This window comes from Schistocerca piceifrons, chromosome X (assembly GCF_021461385.2).
Source record: "Schistocerca piceifrons isolate TAMUIC-IGC-003096 chromosome X, iqSchPice1.1, whole genome shotgun sequence".
NCBI lineage: Eukaryota > Metazoa > Arthropoda > Insecta > Orthoptera > Acrididae > Schistocerca > Schistocerca piceifrons.
The window spans coordinates 790888789-790914018 of record NC_060149.1 but is presented as its reverse complement, the minus strand read 5'-3'; the positions used below and the strand labels follow the sequence as shown (position 1 = coordinate 790914018).

Sequence of the window (25230 nt, the reverse complement as noted above, 5' to 3'; positions counted from 1 at the left end):
CCTCCTCACACTACATTTCGCTTTGCGTAATTTTTGTTTGTCTGCAAGGCTTTGGCTATGTTTATATTTGCTGTGAAGTTCCCATTGCTTCTGCAAATATTAAGCACCAAACTATGTTTGAACTCAGAATCTTTCACTTAGCAACCAAATACTTTAACCATTCCACTAACACACTTCGTGATGGTGATGGAGGCAAGGCTCCATATGGCCTGGATTGTGAAGCAGCCATTGAAATTGAGCATGTTTTGCCACCAGGTGGCCAACTTTGTTCTTGGCAACAATTTGGCAGTGGCCATTCATCATGGTGGATAGCTGGTTTGTCGTCATACCAACATAAAAACCTGTGCAGTGTTTGCAGCCAAGTTGATATATGACATGGCTGCTTTCGCAGGTGGCCTGGCCTCTGATGTGGTGGGATAAGCCTATGACAGGACTGGAGTAGGAGGTGCAGAGTGAGTTGATTGGACAGATTTTGCACCTTTGTCTACCACAGGGATACGATTTCTGTGGCAAGGGGTTGGGAGTGGGTGTGGTGTTAGTATGGACTAGGATGTTGTGTAGATTGGGAAGGAGGTGGAACACCACTTTACGGGGGGGGGTGGAAAGTATCTTGGGTAAGATGTCCCTCATTTCAGAGCCCTGGTGAAGGATAAGTTTCAGTATTTTTAGTCCAGAGTGATATTGTGTGATAAGGGGGCACTTCATTGTCACCGATTCTTGGGGGTGGTGGGATGATTGGGGGTGTGAGAGGTCTACTCCAGTTCTCTCAGAGGCTTATCTTGCCCCATCAGATCCCGGGTCACATGTGAAAGCAGCCATGCCATGTAACAATGTGGCTGCAAATACTGCACAGCTTTTTATGTTGGTATGATTTGACTACCAACCAATTGTTCACCAGGATGAGCAGCCACTGCTAAACTGTTGTCAAGAACAATGTCGTCCACCCAGTGGCACAACATGCAGCTGAACACATCATACTCAATTTCAAGGGTTGCTTCACAACCTGGGCCATTACTTCTCCACTAAGTTGTGCGATGAAATCACCTTGTATGATTTGTATACCAGTTCTTTATTGCACATCATACTAAAACCATTGTACAGTAGCTCCATGAACAATAAAATATAATTTGGTTTTATTTTAATTTTTTGTAAAGTTTATGCTCTTTGTGACTTATTTACTACAGCGATACATTTAATTTCTTGTGTGCAATATTTTATATAATATGGTTCAATTAAGTAATTTTTTCAATAGTAATTCATTTTTATTAAACCTACTTAAAATTGTAAAATTAGCTAAACGTGTGTATAATTACAGGGGGAAGGGAGAGGGGGGGGGGGGGGCAAATTTGGGAGTTCTGGCTAGGACGCAGGATCACCTCAGTATAGCTCTGTTGATGGGCTGTTGTGGAGCTTACTATGTCACATCCTTATTTTAGAAAAACTTCAGGGCAGTAGCCTACAATTAATTAAGGAAACTTTGAACAAGTACATCTATCTCTACATCTATACTCTGCAAACTACTGTGAGATGCATGGCAGATGGTACATCCCATTATGCCAGTTATTAGGGTTTCTTCCTTCTCAAGTCATGTATGGAAAGTGGGAAGAATGATTGTTTGAAAACTTCTGTGCATGTAGTAATTATTCTTATCTTACCCTTATGATCCCCATGTGATCTATACAAAAACTTTGTTAAAGGACTTTCTGGGGATAGTTTACGTCTACAGGAGTCTTCCAGTTCAGTTCCTTCAGTACCTCTGTGACACTCTCCCACAGAGTAAACAAACCTGTGACCATTCATGCTGCACTTCTCTTTATGTATTCAGTATCCCTGTTTCTCTTGTGTGGTATGGGTCACACACACTTGAGCAATATTCTAGAACCGGTCACAGAAGTGATTTGTAAGCTATCTCTGTTATAGACTTATTGCACTTCACTAGTATTCTATCAATAAATTGAAGTCTACCACCTGCTTCACCCACAACTAAACCAATGTGATCATTCCATTTCATATCACTACAAAGTGTTACACCCAGGTATTTGTATGGGTTGACTGGTTCCATCAGTGACTCATTGATATTATAGTCATAGGATGCTATGTTTTTTCGGTTTGTGAAGTGAAAGATTTTGTGTATCTGAACATTTAGAGCAAGTTGCCAATATCTGCACCACTTTGAAATCTTATCAAGATCTTACTGAATATTTATTCAGCTTCTTTCATATAGTTCTTCAGTATAGTTAACTGCATCATCTGCAAAAAGCCTGATTTTACTACTAATATTGTCTGCAAGGCATTAATAAACAACATGAACAGCAAGAGTCCCAATACACTTCCATGGGGCACACCCAAACTTACTTCTACACCTTGCAATGACTCACCATCCAAGATAACATTCTGTGTCCTTCCTACCAAAAAGTCCTCAGTCCAAGCACAAATTTCACTTGATACCACATATAATGGTACTTTTGACAATAAATGTAGGTGTGGTATTGAGTCAAATGCTTTTTGGAAATCAAGAAATACTGCATCTTCCTGATTGCTTTGATCCAGTATGTTGTGAGAAAAGTGCGAGTCGGGTTTCACATGCTCAGTGTTTTCGAAACCCGTGCTGGTTGACATTGAGGTGGTCACTCTCTTCAAGATACCTCATTATGTTTGAGCTCAGAAAATGATCTAACATTATACAACAAATCAACGTCAATGATATTGGACGTTAGTTTTGTTAATCACTTCTACTTCCCTTCTTGTAGACGGGTGTGACCTGTGCCTTTTTCCAAGAACTGGGCACCATTTCTTGTTCAAGGGATCTATGATAGATTATAGTTAGAAGAGGTGTAACTTAGCCGCAAATTCAGTATAGAATCTGACAGGGGTTCCATTGAGGCTGGAAACTTCTTCTGTTTTAATGATTTCAGCTGTTTCTCAACACCACTGACACTAATACTTAATGTCATTCAGCTTTTCAGTGGTGTGAGGATTAAATTGGGGAAATTCTCGTGCATTTTTCTTTGTAAAGAAACACTTGAAAATGGAGTTAAGCAGTTCAGCTTTTGCTTTGCTACCTTCAATTTCAGTTCCTGTCTCATTTGCTAGGGACTGGACACTAAGTTTGGTGCCACTGACAGCTTTCACATACAACCAGAATTTCTTTGGGTTCTGTGAAAGATCACGTGACAGTATTCTGCTGTGATAGTCATTGAAGGCATCACACAATCCTCTCTTGACAGTCAAACACGTTTCATTCAGCATCTCTCTATCTGTAGCTCTACACTTTGTTTTACACCTATTATGCAGTAATCTCTGTTTCTTTAGAAGTTTTTCTACAGTGACTGTATACCATGGAGGTTCCCTCCCATTATGAACTGTTCTATTGTGTACATATCTGTCCAGTGCATGATCAACTATTCTTTTAAACTTGATCCTCTGCATGCCCCTGCCCTGTGCTGAAAGCTTCAAGTTCCTCAATGAGATATAACACTACTGAGTTTTTATCTAGTTTACCGAACACATGTATCTTTCTGCTTGTTTTAATTGTTCTTTGTGCTTTGGTAATATTGTTGCCACAAATGCATCACTGTCACTGAGACCAGTTTCGATGTGGACGTCCTCAAAGAGGTCAGGTCGGCTTGTTGTCATTAGATCCAACATATTTCCATCGTGAGTGGGGTTCCTAACGATCTGTTCTAGGTAGTTATGAGAGAAGGCATTTAGTAATCTTTCACATGATGTCTTATCATGCCCACCACTAACAAAACTCTAATTTTCTCAGTTAATTGTTGGATGACTAAAGTCTCTATTGATGATCACAGTATGATTGGGGAATGTAGAAACAAGTGAACTGAGGTCTTCTCTAAAGTTTTTGGTTATGTCAGGAGATGAGTTTGGTGGGCAGTGAAAGGAGCCAATTATCATTTTATGCCCACCCTGATTCTGAGTCTTGCTCAAACAATCTCACATGCATCTTCATTTTCTATCTTGGTGGATTTGAGTTTCTTGTTTACTGCAACAAATATACCACCCATTTGCCTATACTTGATATACATAAATTTTCCCCAAAAACCTCACTGCTATAAATTTCAGGTTTCAACCAGCTTTCTGTATGTAGTACTATGTGAGCTTCACTGATTTTCATGAGTGCTTCAAACTTTGGCACTTTGTTGTGAATGCTTTAGCAATTTACCGTTAGGATTTTAATACTCTCACCTGTGGGAAGCATTTCCTTCAGTCTTACACTGATACTTCTGGGTTTCCTACAGCTACCATTATCTGGATTGGATGGAGAGTTGCTTAATCTAAAAAAAACCATATGTGCACCCCACTCAGTCAGCTACCTGAGTAGCAGTTTCTGATGTGTAGTGCACAACTGACTGATTTAGGGGGACCCTACAGTTCTCAACTCTATGGGGTCACAGTGTAGCTTGTCACAGAACCTTCAAAGACTCTTGTTCAGTCCTTCCACTCAACTCAGAACCAAAGGGCAATGATCAGTTCTGGGCACAATGCTGCAAATTATGAGCTTCATTGAAGTTCCATGCACAAGGCTGGTCTTCTCAACCTTCTCTGCTAGTCGCAGGAATGACCCATGAACGACCTCGGAGCCCAGATGACAGGCATCATTTATTCCAATGTGCACCCCAATCTGCAGTTGGTTGCACCCTGTTCCCTCGGTGGCTGCTGGGATAGCCTCTTCAACATATTGAATGAGGGCTCCAGGCATACACACTGAGTGCAGCTGGTGTCCTTTCCTGTCCCTTGCTGCCATTTCCCTAAGGAGTACCTTTATTCGCCATACTTTTGAACTGCTGATGATTAATAGACCCCTTACCCTTTTGTTCAAATGGCTCTGAGCACTATGGGACTTAACTTCTGAGGTTATCAGTCCCCTAGAACTTAGAACTACTTAAACTTAACTAACCTAAGGACATCACACACATCCATGCCCGAGGCAGGATTCGAACCTGCGACCGTAGCGGTCGCGCGGTTCCAGACTGTAGCGCCTAGAACCGCTCGGCCACTCCGGCCGGCTTAACCTTTTGTGTTTGCCGCCTCCTGACACCAGAGTAAACAGGTTTTTCCAAAACGGGTGAAGTGAGTCCAGTCCTACTGGCTCAGTTTCAGTGAAAGATAGCATTCAAACTTGTTGGTTAGGGGGAATGTTGCAACACCCTGAGTCCTCCCTGGTCCCTATCCACACCTAAATCTACCATTGACTCGCCACTCAGAGGCAAGTGGACAAGTAATGAAAGATCCTGTACTTTCTGCAGAGAATACAAGATCCACAGGAGAGGATAGTGCTTGAGATACATGTGGTACAGATATCATGGGTACATGACCCTCGGGAGCTCTTCCAACACACTGATTTTCAGCAGCTGCCAATCGTTTGACAGTAGTCAGGGTGATTTCCAGCTGATTATGAACATCAGTCAACTCATCCCATGTTTGAGAACAACATTCACAGTGGGTCTACATTCTGGCTGGTGCAATGTATTATAAGGCAGTGGAAAATAACTTTAAATTAAACCCACTGATCCTCTTTCAATTTGTTGAGCTGAAATGTTGCTGATTCCCTATAATAATTGAAGCAAATACTTAAAACAAGATTTCTGTTAAGGCAACACAAACACCTGGTGTAAAAATTACTAGTTTTGTAAAACGTTTTGGTCTTAATAATAGTTGTTAGCAAACTCAAAAACAGAATTAATTTACGATACATGCAGATAATATATAGGACTACTCCTCTAGATGTAATACCATATATTAGTTAGAAAATCTGCTGCAGTAAAAATGCTGGTTTGTTACAGATTGCTCATAGATTATGCAGAGGACAGTGGTAGCTTCCAAAAATTCTTGAAAATGCGTGTTTATCTATGTTGATGTTCAGCCAATTCAGAGGTGATGTATTCTTTGGCTGAACTGTAAATTACACACACTGATTTGCTATGAAATATACTATATATCCAAAACACTTGTACCAGAAACTTACAAAAATATAGTTTTGTAAGCATCCAAAAATTCTCAGAATAACCTTTGTACCGGAAACTTACAAAAATATAGTTTTGTAAGCATCCAAAAATTCTCAGAATAACCTATCTCTCATGTAATTGTACAATGAAATTAGAGAATGATTGTTTTGGACAATAGATAGGCCTGCCATTCTCAAAAATTTTGACAGAGCAGTGTTAAGTTTAAGCCTACAATTGATGATAAAAGTAAGAGTTTATCACAGTACCCACAAATGTTCAAAATTTCACATTATATCACAGTACAAATGGGTATTGATACAGTCTGAAAGATTATGCGGGAACGAAGTGAACAGTAAGATATGCAAATCTAGAACTTTAAATCGGCACATGATCTTGTACACACAGTTTCACACAAATGAAAATTCCTAAGTCAGTTTTTATATATTATAAATAAATGTGTATGTTGCACAGATTTTTCACTTGGCTGATTCTGTGCACACTTGTACACTAGTGTGCTGAAGAAGAACACTGCAGCTTGAGTTTATCTCAATCAAAAACCCAATTTTGCTGCTTTGTTACCTCAGTCATTTGTAAGCGTAATGGTACACCTTTTTTCCCTTTAAGAAAATAAGGTTACAATGATTGTGTGGTGTAGTTGGGAGTAATGTATGTAGGAGATGAAGTATAAAGTAGAATACAGGGCTTTTTATGGAGTGAGTGAGCAACCAAGATTTTATGTAGATGTGGTACTGAAAGTACTCATATTAACCAGCTCTCAAACTGCTCGCAAACTGAAACATGCTATTTGATCCACAAAGCCTTCTTTATGAAAGAGATGATGTAAAGTAGTTAGTTTTAAGAAATATTTCCATGTCCAGGTGTAAACAAGCAAATAGGTTGTTGACTGTTATTTCAGAAGTGTGGGTTGCATATATTATCTTACTTTCCAGCAAACATAAAACTACATTCATAAATTTTACTTCTTTAAACATACCACTAAACTTGAGAGAGAAAAATCGAGGTCCTTTCATTACCACAAAAGTGAAGATGGGTGATTGCTGTGTTCTAATGGATACCTCTAAGAATCAAACTAAGTACTTATCTATGGGGCATGGTGCTTGTAACATCAATGTATCTTCAGTTCATATAGAAACAGAAAACGATACCCATTTTCATTATGAAAGCAGAGTTAGTAGCAGACACTCTGTCTCTGAGACACACTGCCCAAACAATGTGTTTAGTGCTCTATGATGATGAAGGCCATTACTATTACTATTAGGTGACATAATTAACTGTGAATAATCAGTATGTTCAGAATTATGAAGGTCATATAGTTGTTCCTTGTGCGATTAATTTTTACAATTTGTGTAACAAAAAGTATGTATTACTCTCATAGGACGTTCCAGCCACATGAAGGAACCATTCAGGCTGTTGCATTTGCTCCAGATTCCTGCTATTACATAACAGCCTGTTCCCAAGGAGTCATGAAGTTGTGGGAAGTTACTAATGAAGAAGAAACAATTAACTCTCTGATATCAGTTGATGATGTTCATGATCTTGGTGTTACAGGATGTGATTTTTCACCAGTTCAAGGCCTCACAGGTTTGTTAAAAGCATTTTCGATCACCTGCGCCCCTGTATGATGTTGCAGTATAAATTATATTAATCATCTAGAGTAGCATATGAATGACCATACATATTACAATTACTCAACCACTGAATATTTTTAACTATAGCATCATTGACTAACATAAACATATTAGACTCCACTTAATTATTATTTGAATTTTTTGTATACAACACAGAACAAATCACACAGTAGTACTGCATAATTTGTATTAATCAGGTGCTAATGATCATGTATTAATATGAATTTGCTGTTTTAAAAGAAATTTTTATTGCTGAATCTTAATTCTGCCTTTGTTAGGCACATTAAGATTAAAAGAATTATTCCCTCTGTGAAATTTGTTTTCTTTCTGCATTTATGGAAAAGCTAAAACTTACTCAATGACTGTCTACTGAGATTAAATTCTTTGTAGGTTTCCCCTACCTGTTTTAATACTTTCATCTTTTAATGTATAAAATGAATATCTCACAAATGTACTGCTAAATGACATAAACTATAATCTATTGCTTATTCACTCTCTGATACTGTGACAATAAATAATGCCAGGATGCATTTGTGCTCACCAGATAAAATAATGGCTATATTTAACAAATCACTCTAATGTACAGGGTGGTTATAATTAAACTTTCACTACTTGAGCCAGTGGAGACAGAAAACTATTTACCGTATGGTTACCCAACTTTTTAGGAATGATGATCATTCTGTGCACTGCAGGATTTGAGGTTTTAATGGTGTTAGTGTCATGATGTGCTGTTAGGCTCCAGGTCTGGTGCGACGACATAGGACTGAAACACAAGCGTTGGCGTCCCATACAGTTGCAGACAGTCAACATGAGTCTGGAAAAGGTGAGCAGGGCCTTACTCGTATGTTGTTTTATCAAAACAACAGCGATAATGCTGCTGCTCTTCATAGGTATTGATGCATTAAAGGAATATGGAGAAGTCATCTTTCCATGCCAGGGTTGAAGAACGTGATTCAGAAGTTAAAGTTGACTGACACTTTGGGAATTGTTCATGGAAGAGGCAGAAGGCCAATTGTGCGACTAATCTTTGAAGAAGTTGCTGTTGCCATGTTTGAGAATGATTGATGCAGTGTGTGATCTTCAAGCATTGCACAAGCTGTGTCATTACAGCTAAACATTCCATGGTCAAACATCCCACCTGAGATGTTTCAGGCAGTAGTATAGCAATATCTGGTGTGGTTCCAGGCTGTCATGGATGCAGATGGTCATCACATTGAGCAGCATTTACAACCTGGCATGTAAATGTGCTCCATAAATAACAAATATGTGAAAATGAAAATGTGTTTCTTTTAGTGTTTTATTTGTTATTTCTCTTTCTCATGTCCTTACAAATGTTTCCACCAAGTTTCATTGTCCTACAAGCATGGTCACCACCTCAAGTAGCTAAAGTTTAATTATAATAACCCTGTATAATAAGTGTCAACTTTCTTCTTTTTATCAACATGAAGTCTATGCAGGAGCAAGATGTGATGATAAGAGGAGGGATTTTTAGAGCAGGGCCTATGGGTTTGTTTGTTTGTATTGTTGTTGTTGTTGTTGTTGCCGGTGGTGGTGGTGGTGGTGGTGGTGGTGGTGGTGGACATCTTCTTCTTCAGTCTGAGGGCTGATTTGGTACAGCTCTTGACGCTACTACCAACTTGCTTACTGTATATTTTAGTATCCCTCTACAATTTTTATCCTCCACGCATTCTTCCAATACTAAATTGGTGATACCTTGATGTTTGATGTCTCAGAATGTGTACTATCAACCAGTCCCTTATTTTAATCAAATTGGGTCACAAATTCCTTTTTCCCCCAATTCTGTTCAGTACCTCCTCATTGGTTATATGATGTACCCATTTAATCTTAGACATTATTCTGTAGCACTACATCTCAATAACTTTTATTGTCTTCTCATCTGAGCTGTTTACTGTCCCTGTTTCGCTTCCATACCAGGCTACACTACAAACAAATACCTTCAGAAAATACTTCATAACACTTAAAGCTATACTCACTGTTGTTAAATTTCTTCTTCAGAAATATTTTTGTTGCCATTGCTGTTCTCTGTTTCCATCCTCTCTGCTTCAGTCATTATCAGTTAGTTTAGTGCCCAAATAGCAAAACTCATCTACTACTTTTAGTGTCTCATTTCCTAATCTAATTTCCTTACCATCACCTGATTTAATTCTACTGCATTCCATTACCCTTGTTTTGCTTTTGTTGATGTTCATCTTATATCCTCCTTTCAAGAGATTTTCCATTCCGTTCAGTGCTCTTCCAAGTCCTTCCCTGCCTGAGAGAATTACAAGGCATTGACAAATCTCAACGTTTTTATTTCTTATCCCTGAACTTCAATTCCTTCTCCAAAATTTTTTTAGCTACTTGCTGAATGTACAGATTGGCAGCTGCTGCAAGTTGGTGTGCAGGAAGAGCTTCCAAAGGTCATGTACCTGTGGTACCAGTTCTCTAGTACTGTCCCCTCCTTGTGGATCCTGTCTGCTCTGCAGGAAGTATGGGATCTGTCATTCTATGTCCAACTGACTGACAGGCATCTCAATAGTAGATCTAGGCATCCTGTACTGGGTAAACATGCCTGGGGGGACTCAGGGTGTTATACTGAGTCACCTAACCAACAAGTTTGAAGTGCCGTGTTTCACTGGAATGGAAACTGAGCTAGTAGAACTCACTTCACCTGTTCTGGAGGAACTTGCTTTGTCCCATGTCATGGGGAGGCAAACACAAAACGGTTGGGTCTATTAATCATTGGCAGTTCAGACTTATGGCAAATAATGGTACCTATTACAAAAATGGCAGCAAGGGACAGGAAGGATCACCAGGTACACTCAGTGTGGATGTTGAAGAGGCTAATCTGGCAGCCATAGTGGGACCTGGATGCAACCAACTGCAGATTTTGGCACACGTTGGAACAAGTAACCCTCCGAGGTCATATTTGGATCATTCCAGCAACTGGCAGAGAAGGTTGAGAAGACCAGCCTTGCACATGGACTTTCAATGAAGCTCACAATTTACAGCATTATTCCCAGAACTCATCATGGTCCCCTGGTGCTGAGTCAGAGGAAGGACTGAACCAGAGACTTCAAGGGTTCTGTGGCAAGCAAGGCTGTGACCCCATAGGGTTAGTTGTGCGCTACAAAACAGAGGCTTCTACCTAGGCAGCTGATCATATGTGGGGTGCACACAAGGTTTTTTTGGATTAGCAACTTTTCATCCAGTCCAGATAATGACAACTGTAGAAGACCCAGAAGTGTAAGTGTAAGGTGGAAAACAATGCCCCTTACAGGCGAGAGTATTAAAGGCAAGAGTATTAAAATCCGAGTAGTCAACTGCCAAAGAATTTGCATCTAAGTGCCAGTATGTGAAGGGCTCCTGAAACACAGTGATGCACACACAATACTAGGTACAGAAACCTAGTTGAAACTTGAAATTGATAGTAGTGAGATTTTTGGGGAAAATTTAATTATTTATGGAAAGGATAGGCTAATGGGAAAAGGAGGTGGTGTATTTGTCACAGTAGACAAGAAAGTCAAACCCATCGAGATTGAAACTGAATATGCATGTGAGATTGTTTGGGCAACACTCAGTATCAGGGTTGAGCATAAAATGGTAATTGGATCCTTCTATCACCCACCAGACTCACCTCCTGATGTAACTGAAAGCTTTAGAGAGAACTTCAGTTCACTTGTATGTTACTTCCTCAATCATTCTGATGACTTCAATCACCCAACACTCAATTGGGAAAATTATAGTTTTGTTAGTGGCAGGCATGGCAAGACATAATGTTAAACATTACTAAATACCTTCTCTGAAATCTACCTAGAACAGATAGTTCAGAACCCCACTCCTGGCAGAAATGAGTTAAACCTAATGGCAACAAAATAGACCTGACCCCTTTGAGTGTCCACATAAAAACTGGTATCAGTGCCCATGACACAGTCGTGGCAACAATGATTATCAAAGTACAAAGGACAACTAAAACAAGTAGGAAGATATATATGGTCAGTAAAATAGACGAAAAAAGTGATAATGTTTATCTCAATTAGGAACTTGAAATTTTCAGCACAGGACAGGAGCATGTAGAGGAACTACAGCTCCAGTTTAAAAGCTTTGTTGACCATTCACTGGATAGATGTGTACCTAGTAAAACAGTTTATAATTGGAGGGCCCTCCATGGTATACAATCACTGTAAAAAGCTTCTAAATAAACATACACTACTACATAATAGGAGTAAAGCAAAGCATAGGGCTATAGATAAAGAGCTGCTAAGTGAAATGCATTTGGCTATCGAGAGAGCAATGCAGGAAGCCTTCAGTGACTACTATAGCAGAATATTGTCAAATGATCTTTCAAAAAACCCACAGAAATTCTGGCTGTAACTTATTGTCCAGTCACTCGTGAGTGAGACAGGAACTGAAGTGGAGGGTAGCAAAGCAAAAGTTGAAATACTTAACTCTGTTTTCAAATGTTCTTTTACTATGGAAACCAATGAGTATTGCCCCAGTTTAATCCTTGTACCTCAGCAAAGGTGAGTGAAATGTGTTAGTAGTGTTGAGAAACAGCTGGAATCATTAAAATTGAACAAAGCTCCAGGGCCCAGTGGAATCCCTATCAGATTCTACAGTTAGCTCGTCTTCCAACCATAATCTATTGTAGCTCCCTCGAATAAAAAACAATGCCCAGGAGTTGGAAGAAAGCACAGATCACCCTGGTGTGCAATAAGAATAGTGGAAGTGATCAACAAAACTATCATCCATTATCTTTGACATTGATTTGTTGTAGAATGTTAGAACATATTCAGAGCTCAGACATAATGAGGTATCTCGAGCAGAATGACCTCCCCCTTGCCAACCAGCATGGATTCCAAAGACATTGGTCACATGGATCCCAACCCGCACCTTTCTCACATGACATTCTGAAAGGTTTGGACCAAGGCAATCAGGTAGATGCAGTGTTTCTTGATTTCTGAAAGGTGTTTTACTCAGTACCATATATATGCTTATTTTCAAAATTATAACCATATGGGCCATCAAGCAAAATTTGTGACTGAGGATTTTTTGGTAGGGAAAATATAGCATGTTACCTTGATGGAGAGTCATTGCCAGAAGTAATTTTGGGTGTGCCCCAGTGAAGTGTTGGAATCCTTGCTGTTCGTGTTGTATATTAATAACCATGTGGCAAATATTAATAGTAATTTCAGATGTTTTGCAGATAATGCAATTATCTGTAGTGAAGTGCTTTCCGAAAGAAGCTGCATAAATATTCAGTCAGAACTTGATAAGATTTCAAAGTGAGGCAAAGATTGGAAACTTGCGTCATATGTTCAGAAATGTAAAACTGTGCACTACACAAAATGGAAAAATGTAGTACCCTTTGACTGTAATATCAATGAGTCTCTGTTGGAATCAGCCAACTCCTGCAAATGTCTGGGCATAACACTTTGTGGAATATGAAATAGAATGATCACATATGCTCTTTGTAGGTAAAGCAGATGGTAGACTTTGGTTTATTGGTAGAATACTGGGAAAATGCAGTCAGTCTGCAAAGGAGCTTGCTTACAAATCACTGGTGGCTCAAGTGTGTTGGACCAGTACCAAATAGTACTGACAGCGGATACTGAATGCACACAGCAAAGGGCAGCAGGAATGGTCACAGGTTTGTTTGAACCATGGGGGATGTACCCTCTGCCATGCACCACTACACAGTGGTTTGTAGAGTATAGATGTTGATGTAGACTGAATAACATCAGGGATAGGCTACAACCTTGTCTCACTTCATTGTCAACCACTGCTTCCCTTTCACTCTACTTGACTCTTATAACTGCCTGAAATCTTTTACTCCCTGAATTGTACACCTGCTGCCTTCAGGATTTCAAAGAGTGCATACAGTTCACACTGACAAAAGCTTTCTCCAAATCTACAAAAGCTATGAATGTAGTTTGCCTTTTCATAAAGCTTGTAAGATAAGTTGTAGGGTCAGTATTGCTTCATATGTTCCTACATTTCTCCGGAATCCAAACTGATCTTCCCCGAAGTCAGTTTCTGTGAGTTTCTCCATTCTTTTGTAAATAATTCTTGTTACTATTTTGAAACCGGTTTAATAAGTGATTAAACCAGTAGTTCAATAATATTCACACCTGTCTGCACCTGCTTTAATTTAATTGGAATTATTACAATCTCCTTGAATTCTGAGGGTATTTTGCCTGTCTCATTCATATTGTATACCAGGTGGAATAGTTTTGTTATAGCTGGCTCTTCCAAAGCTATTAGTTGTTCTGAAGGAATGTTGTCTGTTCCATGGGCCATGTTTATACTTAGGTCTTTCAGAGCTTTGTCAAATTCTTCCCACAGTGTCATATTTACTATCTCATCTTCATCTGTGTCCTCTACTCTTTGTATAATATTGCCTTTAAGTAAATGTCCCTTGTATAGACCTTTTATATGCTTCTTCCATCTTCCAGTTGTCCCTTCTTTCCCTTTTTCACTTAGTACTACCATATTTACCTAAGTATAAGATGATCCTGAGTATAAGATGCCCCCCTCTCCCTTTTTTAAGAGGTTGCTTCAGAAAAAATTGTTTTTAACACATTCTGATTAATCAAAATTACAAACTTTTTTATGGACATGAAATATTTGCCAGAAAGTTCACACCATACATCTTCTAAACTGATGCCATTTATTGATTTTCTACATTTTTATAATACTAGGAGAAATAAAATAATCAAAAAGAAATTGTATCATTATAATCTTCATTGGGATTGATTTTCCTTCCTGTTTCAACCGAATGTCACCATCTTGTTCTAAAGCTGATAAAAAGCTGTTAATGTTTTTACCCGTTGTTTCAACACTTGAGCGGCAACTGAATTTCTCATTTGTAATCCACTTAGTAAATCATTACAGTCTCTCATAATCAGGAAAAATATTGTTCTGGATTCTGTATCAACTAATGTTTTTTTAAGGACGACATTTCTTTTTTTGAATCTTACCTTTGGTTAAAAAGTGGCATTAATATTTGTATACGGTATCCATACATGTATAAGAACATTTATTGCAAACCTGTTCAGACACAACAAAATTTTACATTATGATTGAATTTAACAGAGCAATAGCAATGCTCTGTTGTAGTAGATATTTAGTAGTTTCTCGTGTATCTCTGGCGCTTGTGCTGCATGAGTCAGTGTCGTGTGATTGTTCGAGCAATGTCGATACTGTATCAAGTGCTTCATTGTATCAGGAAATCTCGAGCCTATTGGAATGTTAGTGTAATTTGCTGAGCCCTGCCCTTCCAGAATCTTCAATGTAAATCTGCATGTGAATCCAACAGCCAAAGCTTCATCTCTAAATGTAAGACAGCCCTATAAATCTAAGACTGTCCTTATATACTCTACTAAACAATGTAAAACTGTTGACCTCAGCAACAATAGTTTAATCTGCGAATATAAGACTACCCTGTATTTTTCTAATGACATGTTTGGGGAAAAAACCTAATCTTATAAACAGATAATTATGGTAGTTTTCCATCTGAGCTCTTGATATTCATACAGCTGCTTTTCTTTTCTCCAAACATGTCTTTAATTTTCCTATAGGTGGCATCTTTATCCCGTAGTTATATGTACTTCTGTATCCTTACATTGATCTTATAGCCATTCCTGCTTAGCCGATTTGCAGTTTCTGTCAGTCTCATTTTTTAGACATCTGTATTCCCTTTCAACTGCTTCATTTGCTGCATGTTTATATTTTCTCCTTTCATCAATTAAATTCAGTGTCTTCTATGATATCCAAGGGTTTCTACTAAGCCTTCATTCTTTGCTGCCTGCACCATTTCATCTCTCAAAGCTACCCATTTGTCATCTACTGTATCCGTTCTCCTGTTTAAGTCAATTGTTGTTCCCTCTGAAACACTCAACAACCTCTGGTTCTTTCAACTTATCCAGCACCCATCTTCCACCTTTTGCAAATTTTTTCAGGTTTAATCTACAATTCATAACCAATATATTGTGGTCAGAGTCCACATCTGCCCCAGGAAATGTCTTACAGTTTGAAACATGGTTCTGAAAGCACTTGTCTTACAATTATATAAGTAAACCTTGTAGTGTCTCCAGGTTGTGTCCATATATACATCATTCTTTCATGATACTTAAACTAAGTGTTTGCGATGATTAAATTAGGCTCTGTGCAAAATTCTGCCGGACAGTGTCCTCTTTCATTCCTTTCCTGAAATCCATATTCACCTGCTATTTTTCCTTCTCTTCCTTTACCTACTATCAAATTCGAGACCCTCATCACAATTTTCATCTCCCTTAAATAATCTTAATAATTTATTTTATCTCATTATACATTTTTTCAATCTCTTCATTACCAGTGGAGCTAGTTGGCATATAAACTTGTGTTACTGTGCTGATTGTTGGCTTTATGTCTATCTTGGCTACAATAATGCGTTCACTGTGCTATACTGGGTGAAATAATGATAGAGCAGGAATAGGTGCAATAATGAATAAGAAAAATGGCCATATAGTAAAGGGTTATTTGTGTCAAACAGAAAGTATACTTTGATGATCAGACAAAATGGGTGTGCAGCAGGCACTGTAATTACACATACCAGTGAAGTTAAAGATAGATATGATAATATTAGTGAACTGCTAAAGCATGTCAAGGGGGATGAGAACTGGGTTGGAGAACAAGTGAAATAGTCTTCAAAGAGGTGTGTAAATGCAGCTGGAAAAGTACTGAAATTGGATCAATAGCAGATGAGATACTAGAATTAATAAAGAAACAAAAAAGTAAAATAGTTGAAAGTGAATAACAGCTATACGGGGTGTTAAAACTATCCAGTATTACAGGGGATGATAGTATGTATCAAAGCAAAACAAAAATGTCTAATGACCAAAGGTCCTACAAAGCATATGTTATGACATACAGTATGTGATCAAAAGTATCCGGACACCCCCAAAAACATCTGATTTTCATATTAGGTGCATTGTGCTGTCACCTACTGCCAGATACTCCGCATCAGTGACATCAGTAGTCATTAGACATCGTGAGAGAGCAAAATGGGGCGCAATGCAGAACTCAGATTTCGAACGTGGTCAGGTGATTAGGTGTCACTTGTGTCATACAACTGTACGCGAGATTTCCACATTCCTAAACATACCTAGGTCTACTGTTTCCATTGTAATAGTGAAGTGGAAACGTGAAGGGACACATACAGCACAGGCCAACCTCGTCTGTTGACTGACTGAGACCGCCGACAGTTGAAGAGGGTCATAATGTGTAGTAGGCAGACATCTATCCAGACTATCACACAGGAATTCCAAACTGCATCAAGATTCACTGCAAATACTGTGACAGTTAGGTGGGAGGTGAGAAAACTTGGATTTCATGGCAGAGCAGCTGGTCATAAGCAACACATCACATCGGTAAATGCCAAATGGTGAGTCGCATGGTGTAAGGAGCATAAACATTGGATGATTGAACAGTGGACAAACATTGTGTGGAGTGATGAATCATGGTACGCAATGCAGCGATCTGCTGGCACGATGTGGGTGTGGTGAATGCCTGGTGAACATCATCTGCCAGCGTGTGTAGTGCCAACAGTAAAATTCGGAGGTGGTGGTGTTGTGGTGTGGTCATGTTTTTCATGGAGGGGGCATGCACCCCTTGTTGTTTTGCATGGCACTATCACAGCACAGTCCTCCTTTGATGTGTTAAGCACCTTCTCACTTACCACTGTTGAAGAGCAATTTGGGGATGGTGACTGGATCTTTCAACAAGATCGAGTACCTGTTCATAATGCAAGGCCTGTGGCGGAGTGGTTACATGACAATAACATCCCTGTAATGGACTGGCCTGCACAGAGTCTGACCTGAATCCTATAGAATACCTTTGGGATGTTTTGGAATGCTGACTTCATGCCAGGCCTCACCGACCAACATCGATACCCCTCCTCAGTGCAGCACTCCATGAAGAATTGGCTGTCATTCCCCAAGAAACCTTCTAGAACCTGATTGAACGTATGCCTGCGAGAGTGGAAGCTGTCATCAAGGCTAAGGATGGGCCAACACCATATTGAATTCCATCATTACCGATGGAGAGCACCACGAACTTTTCAGCCAAGTGTCTGGATACTTTTAATCACATAGTGTATGAACACATTGTTCATAGGAGGTGCTCTTGTGATGTCGTCCATGGCAATGCATTACTTGTCCTAATACAAATGACTACCCGATAATTAAAGTCTGTTACAACCCCTGGCATGGAATGCTGCAAGGTAGGAAGGCCCCACAAACATGAGGTGGCAGATATGAGTACCGTTGTTGCATTGATGCACCATTTCATACCAAGGTCAACAGCGTGCTGTGATAATGCCATCCAGTATTGATTTAAACATTAGTTGTCTCAGTTCTCTGCAGTGAGTTGTCCCTTTTACGTTGTGTCATTGTCCTGTAGTCTTGTTACATCTGTTTACATTCGCGTACGTTTCTCCTAACTCGAAGTGCGTACTGTGATGTTTGGCTTACTTGTCCTGTAATCATGTTACATCTGTTTACATTCACATACATTTCTCCTAACTTGAGGTGCATACTGTGATGTTTTGCCCATTTGCATGTTTGTGGTGCAGTACAACATGTTTCCTCTCTTGCAAATACTGTGACAAAACCTAGCAATGGGGGCCTTTCATTCCACAAGGAAAATGGCAGACATAATTTACTGCTATAGTTTAGCAGATGGAGTTAATCTGAGAGCCCATAACCTGTACACTGAACGATTTCCAGCACTGAGTACCATCTGTTAAGTTCTTCAGCCGATTGTTGCAGCATCTTGGGGAAACAGGTTCCGTAGCACCCAACAAAGTAGACGGTTGAAGGCCTCATGTGGTTTGCACGCCTGAAATGGAGGAGCATGTTCAAGGTGCAGTGGAGATGTTCTTGGTGATAGATTACTAGGGCCATACGTGCTACCACAGAGATTAACTAGTGCTCATTATCACTGCTTTCTGAAGAATGTGCTGCCTTTCTTACTGGAACATGTGCTATGTCAGGACAGGCTACAGATGTGATTCATGAATGATGGTGCACCAGCACATTTCCTCTGCATTGTGCATCAGCAACTGACAGAGACATTTGAAAACTGGTGGATTGCCCAGGTAGGTTCCATACCTCGGCCTGCTCATTCCCCAGACCTAAATCCTCTAGACTTCTGGTAATGGGGACACATGAAGCAATTGGTGTATGCCACTGCAGTAAATGATGTGCAGACCGTACACAGTTGTGTCTTCCATGCATCTCGGCACATTCAGAACCAACCAGGGCAATTTCAAAGAGTGCATGAGCCCTTACATAGAAGGGTAGAGGCTTGTGTTGAGATGAATGGTCATCAAGTTGAGCACATCCTCTGAACAAGTGCTCATACATCAGAATGTATGCTTTATAGGATCCATGGTTAGAAGATATTTTTCTTGTTTTGATGCGTACAGTCATCCCCTGAAATAATGGATATTCCTTTCCTATGCAGGTCACTCAGTGATGAAACTATCAAGATATGTAGAAAAGGTAAAGAAAATTGATGGATAAAAGATATCATGAAAGAGATACAAAATTGAAACGAAATTCTGCACACGTATGGTGTGGTATTAACAAACAGTCAATTTAGAGACCACAGAATAAGGAGCTAAGGAGCACAGTCGTTAGAGATTAAAATGGGGTGTGGCAATTGAAGTAGAAATAAGGTGCAAAGTTGGAAAAACTACTTTGAGAAACCATGAAGTAAACCGGGAGAAATTAAACCAATTGAAAATAAGGACATAGTGCTAGAAGATGAGGTGGCAGATACAATACTCTTTTCTGAACTTCAGTAGCTTTCCATCAACTCAGAAGAAACAATTGCCCAGGTATTATTGAAATACCAGTGGCACACTACCTGGAACCAGGCCAAGGGGTGGAGCAACAACTTTTATAGCTCACAAATGAAATTTGGATAACTAGAGATGTTCTATCAGATTTTGAAAAGAATATAATTGTTGCACTTCTGAAGAAAGCAAGAGCAGATAGATATTACTGCACATCAGTGTGCTGTCACATGCATAAAAAATATTAACAAATATACTATATCAAACAATGAGCTGGAAAATTAAGGTGTATTAAGAAAGGACCATTTTAGCCTTAGGGAAATAAAGGGCATTCAAGAACACACTTTAGCACTGTGAGAAATGATAGAGGGCAGATTTAGGAAAAACAAGGATACATTGGAATAAAATGTTTTTCTCTCCAAAGCAGTGTGGTATCAACTACAGAGATAGAAGGGTAATAACTTCTCTTTACACAAAGCAGACAGGAGTTATTAGCATTGATAGAATGATACAAGAAGGCTAAATCAGCAAATGTGTAAGGCAGAATGGCTCTTTTTCACTACAGGTATTCAGTTTGGGTTCAAGGGAAATGTAGGAACTCGTGAGGCAATACTGACCTTATGACATATCTTAAAAGGTAGACTGAGAAGGCTAAACCTACATGTATAGCTTGCATTTGTGGTTTAGAGAAAGCTTTTGATGAGTAAATTCATTGAAATTCTGAAGATGGCAGTGGTATATAAAGGACTTGAAAGGTTACGTGCAACTTGTACAAAAACCAGATTGCATTTGTATAGTTAATAAAATGTACCTGTAACCTAGAAGTTACAATAATGGACAGCCACTGACTTAATGTCTATTAATAATTCATTTATATCATTTGAAGGTGAAGTAGTAGTTGAGAAGAGAGAGAGAGAGAGAGAGAGAGAGAGAGAGAGAGAGAGAGAGAGAGAGAGAGAGAGAGAGGGGGGGGGGGGTTGTGGCCTATTCCTGATGTCATTTTATCTTTACATGGAGCAAACTGTGAAGGAAACCAAAGAGAAAATTGGAAAGGGAATTAAAGTTCAGGGAGAAGAGAATTAAAACTTTGAGATTTGCCATTGCCAAGGTTGAAAGCTGAGGTATTGGAAGAGCAGTTGAATGGACAGGATAGTGTATTGGAAAGTGATTATAAGATTAATATCATCAAAATTAAAATAAGAATAGTGGGATGTAGTCAGATCAAATCCTGTGATGCTGAGGGAATTAGATTAGGAACTGAGATACTAAAAGTAGTAGTCAAATATTGCTACTTTTGCAACAAAATAACTGATGTCTGAACTAGAGGGAATATAAAAGTGTAGACAGACAACAGCAAAGAAAGTGTTTCTGAAATAGAGAAATATTGTAACGTACAGTGCAAATTAAAGTGTTGGGAAACTTTTTGTGAAGAAATGTGTTTGGAATCTAGCCTTGTACAGAAACAAAACTCAGATGCTCAACATTACAGACGAGAAGAGAAGGTGTTGAAATGTGCTGCTACAGGAGAATGCTGAAGAATAAATGAATATATTGGATGACTAATGAAGATTAGTGAATCAAACCAGGGAGGAAAGAAATTTATTGTACAAACTGACTAAGCCGGCCGGAGTGGCCGAGTGGTTCTAGGCGCTACAGTCTGGAACCGCGCGACCGATACGGTCTCAGGTTCGAATCCTGCCTCGGGTATGGGTGTGTGTGATGTCCTTAGGTTAGTTAGGTTTAAGTAGTTCTAAGTTCTAGGGGACTGATGACCTCAGTAGTTAAGTCTCATAGTGCTCAGAGCCATTTGAGCCGAACTGACTAAAAGAAATGGTTGGTGTGATAGGACACATGGTGAGGCATCAAGAATTTGTCAGTTCAATAATACACTCCTGGAAATGGAAAAAAGAACACATTGACACCGGTGTGTCAGACCCACCATACTTGCTCCGGACACTGCGAGAGGGCTGTACAAGCAATGATCACACGCACGGCACAGCGGACACACCAGGAACCGCAGTGTTGGCCGTCGAATGGCGCTAGCTGCGCAGCATTTGTGCACCGCCGCCGTCAGTGTCAGCCAGTTTGCCGTGGCATACGGAGCTCCATCGCAGTCTTTAACACTGGTAGCATGCCGCGACAGCGTGGACGTGAACCGTATGTGCAGTTGACGGACTTTGAGCGAGGTCGTATAGTGGGCATGCGGGAGGCCGGGTGGACGTACCGCCGAATTGCTCAACACGTGGGGCGTGAGGTCTCCACAGTACATCGATGTTGTCGCCAGTGGTCGGCGGAAGGTGCACGTGCCCGTCGACCTGGGACCGGACCGCAGCGACACACGGATGCACGCCAAGACCGTAGGATCCTACACAGTGCCCTAGGGGACCGCACCGCCACTTCCCAGCAAATTAGGGACACTGTTGCTCCTGGGGTATCGGCGAGGACCATTCACAACCGTCTCCATGAAGCTGGGCTACGGTCCCGCGCACCGTTAGGCCGTCTTCCGCTCACGCCCCAACATCGTGCAGCCCGCCTCCAGTGGTTTCGCGACAGGCGTGAATGGAGGGACGAATGGAGACGTGTCGTCTTCAGCGATGAGAGTCGCTTCTGCCTTGGTGCCAATGATGGTCGTATGCGTGTTTGGCGCCGTGCAGGTGAGCGCCACAATCAGGACTGCATACGACCGAGGCACACAGGGCCAACACCCGGCATCATGGTGTGGGGAGCGATCTCCTACACTGGCCGTACACCACTGGTGATCGTCGAGGGGACACTGAATAGTGCACGGTACATCCAAACCGTCATCGAACCCATCGTTCTACCATTCCTAGACCGGCAAGGGAACTTGCTGTTCCAACAGGACAATGCACGTCCGCATGTATCCGGTGCCACCCAACGTGCTCTAGAAGGTGTAAGTCAACTACCCTGGCCAGCAAGATCTCCGGATCTGTCCCCCATTGAGCATGTTTGGGACTGGATGAAGCATCATCTCAGGCGGTCTGCACGTCCAGCACGAACGCTGGTCCAACTGAGGCGCCAGGTGGAAATGGCATGGCAAGCCGTTCCACAGGACTACATCCAGCATCTCTACGATCGTCTCCATGGGAGAATAGCAGCCTGCATTGCTGCGAAAGGTGGATATACACTGTACTAGTGCCGACATTGTGCATGCTCTGTTGCCTGTGTCTATGTGCCTGTGGTTCTGTCAGTGTGATCATGTGATGTATCTGACCCCAGGAATGTGTCAATAAAGTTTCGCCTTCCTGGGACAATGAATTCACGGTGTTCTTATTTCAATTTCCAGGAGTGTAGATGGAAGTGTAGTAGAAATGGCAAGGGAGATGAAGGCCTGACTACAGTAAGCAGCAAAGAAGTCTTTGGACTGGCAGTCACCAAAAGTGAAGAGGAACTGAGTTGGGTGCTTAGTGGAATCAAATGTGTGCCACCTCATAGCCATTACATGCATATAAACAAAAAGGGAACTATTGTATTGGTGTGCACAGCAAGTGGACATGCTGAATGACTGAATGTTTAACTGGGGCAAGGGTTCATTAAAGAGATGAACAAATTTTGCTATCTCAGAAGAAGAACAGATAAAGAAGGAAGTTGCAAGAGGGACATATTGGAAAGGATTGCGTGAAGCAAGAAAGCTTTTTATAAAATGAATCGCCCACTGAGACCCAAAAATATTAACCCCAAGACTAAGAAGAGATTTGTGATAATCTATTTTTTGAACACTGTTTTAACTGCATCTTTGCCACTGATTTAAGTCAGTTACTGTTAATGTGATTATCACAATATGAGCTAGTGGTATTCTCTTGAATGTCTCTGTGAAAAGAACTGAACAATTTACTTTTAGAAACATAACTGTTTCATATATGTGCCATGAAGATATTGTAGTTAATTGTTATTCTCTGAAACTCTTTCTACAAAATTGTCAGTACATCCAATAGATTTTTTTCTATGGCATTATCTGTGTACGTAAGTGAACATTTACTCTAGTTGATATACAGAATAATACATAAGTGAGACCTTAATATTTTTTAGCATTTTCTGTAGCTAAACTTGAAGCTTTACGTACTGGTCATATCAGGTCATTGAGTACCGACTGGCCACCATGTCATCCTCTGGCATTGGCACCGGCCAGATCCATTACGGAGGGGCCCGTAGTCAATGCACCGCCCTCCCATCCGTTGTTGGCTTCCCAGACCTCAGAGCCACTACTTTTCATTCGAGTAGCTCCTCAGTTGTCATCATGAGGCTGAGTGCACCCCCTTCCAGCCTTCTCACTGAGGAAGAATCCCTGACTGTACCAGGAATCGTACCTGCGTGCTCCGCGTAGCAGTCTGATGTACTGATCACTGAGCTATGGAGGCGATTTAGCAGTATCTCACTAACAAAATTTAGGTCATTTTCCTCACCTAAAAAGATACTTCTCAACCTGGTAGTATTAAGGGCATATATCAAGTCACTGATGCCACCACCTTGAAACAAGAATTATATTACCTAAAGAATGCATTGGCAACAAATGGTTGTGACATAAATCCAATGAACAGAGCTGTGAAGTGGAAGAAAGTAGTAGGCATGAAGGGGAAAGAGAAGAGATTACTGTGACAATTGGTTTTTCCTCCCCCAATGTAAAGGTGTGAATACAATTTTTCCAGTAATTATAAAAGAAACAATGTTTTTAAGATCTACTGAAGCCACTGCCAATACTTGGAGTTTATGATATTAGCTGCAAGTGTAATCAAATGTATGTAGGGGAGAAACGTTGTGCAGTTAAACTATACTTGGAAGGTGAAGAATGACATGTGTACCTTAAGCAACCCAGCAAGTCAGCCATAGTTAAACATAGTGAAAACCGTGATCAGAATATAGACCTTGATAACGTTCACATTTCAGCATAAGCACCATGTGAGTGTAAACAAAAAGTCAGAAAAGAAGTCAAGATTGCAAAGCACCCAAACAGCTTTAATGGTGATGACAGTCTTAGGCTTCTGGCAGCATGGCTTCTTGCCCTTAGTACTATGCTGGTGTTACTGGCATTTGCTAACATAAATTCAAACAGGGTACCACTCACATCCCACCCTCGAGTAATAATACATCAGTTAATCCTTCCACCAAACATGGCAAAGCCATTCAGTGACCTTTCCTAAACATTTATGGTTATAAACATACAAAATACAATGTGTAACGTGGCGAAACTTTGACAGTGCGCCACAGTGTGCAGCCAGTTCCTAGAAGAAGGTTTCAACAAGGAGGCTGAAATGTCGAATTAGAAGATTCTAGTATGGTGACATGGTGTGATTACTCAAGAACTTTAAACATAGTCAAGAGTGGGCATGAAAGCCTACATTATAATCAGAAAGAATACATTCTCCAACAAAAAATGATGCTGTCTTTGTGGCCAATCTGGACACTGTTCATTAACACATTAAAGACAAGACAAATGGTGGGAATACAAATTATTTAGTTTCCAAATAGAACACAAAATAGTGCAAATAAAAAGTATAGAGAATGACAGAGCCAAGTTACATCCTAGTAAGTACACATAAAGTTACAAAACTAAAGTCCACCGAGTCCAAATAGCAAGTGAAAGTCAATGTAACAGGTTATAGTCAGTTTGAACACAATGCAGATAGAGACTTACAGAAGGCTGTATGGGCTGTACTGTGCCTTATAAACACTACTAACATATTGGCTCCCTCTACTAAATCAATGGTGGTACCAGTGTCATTAATGGGACACTCTCTGGATCATACATTTCCCTATGGGCACA

The 25230-nt window shown here is 40.2% G+C and overlaps 1 protein-coding gene across 1 annotated transcript in view; it reads left to right on the top strand.

The window, feature by feature from the left end:
* The window catches only part of LOC124721998 (WD repeat, SAM and U-box domain-containing protein 1-like), a 227842-nt gene that overhangs the window by 37124 nt on the left and 165488 nt on the right, over positions 1 to 25230 (top strand). Inside the window, exon 5 of the mRNA XM_047247174.1 lies at positions 7360 to 7565. Within this exon, the coding sequence (XP_047103130.1) occupies positions 7360 to 7565 (206 nt within the window). The remainder of the gene's footprint in view (positions 1 to 7359; positions 7566 to 25230) is intronic.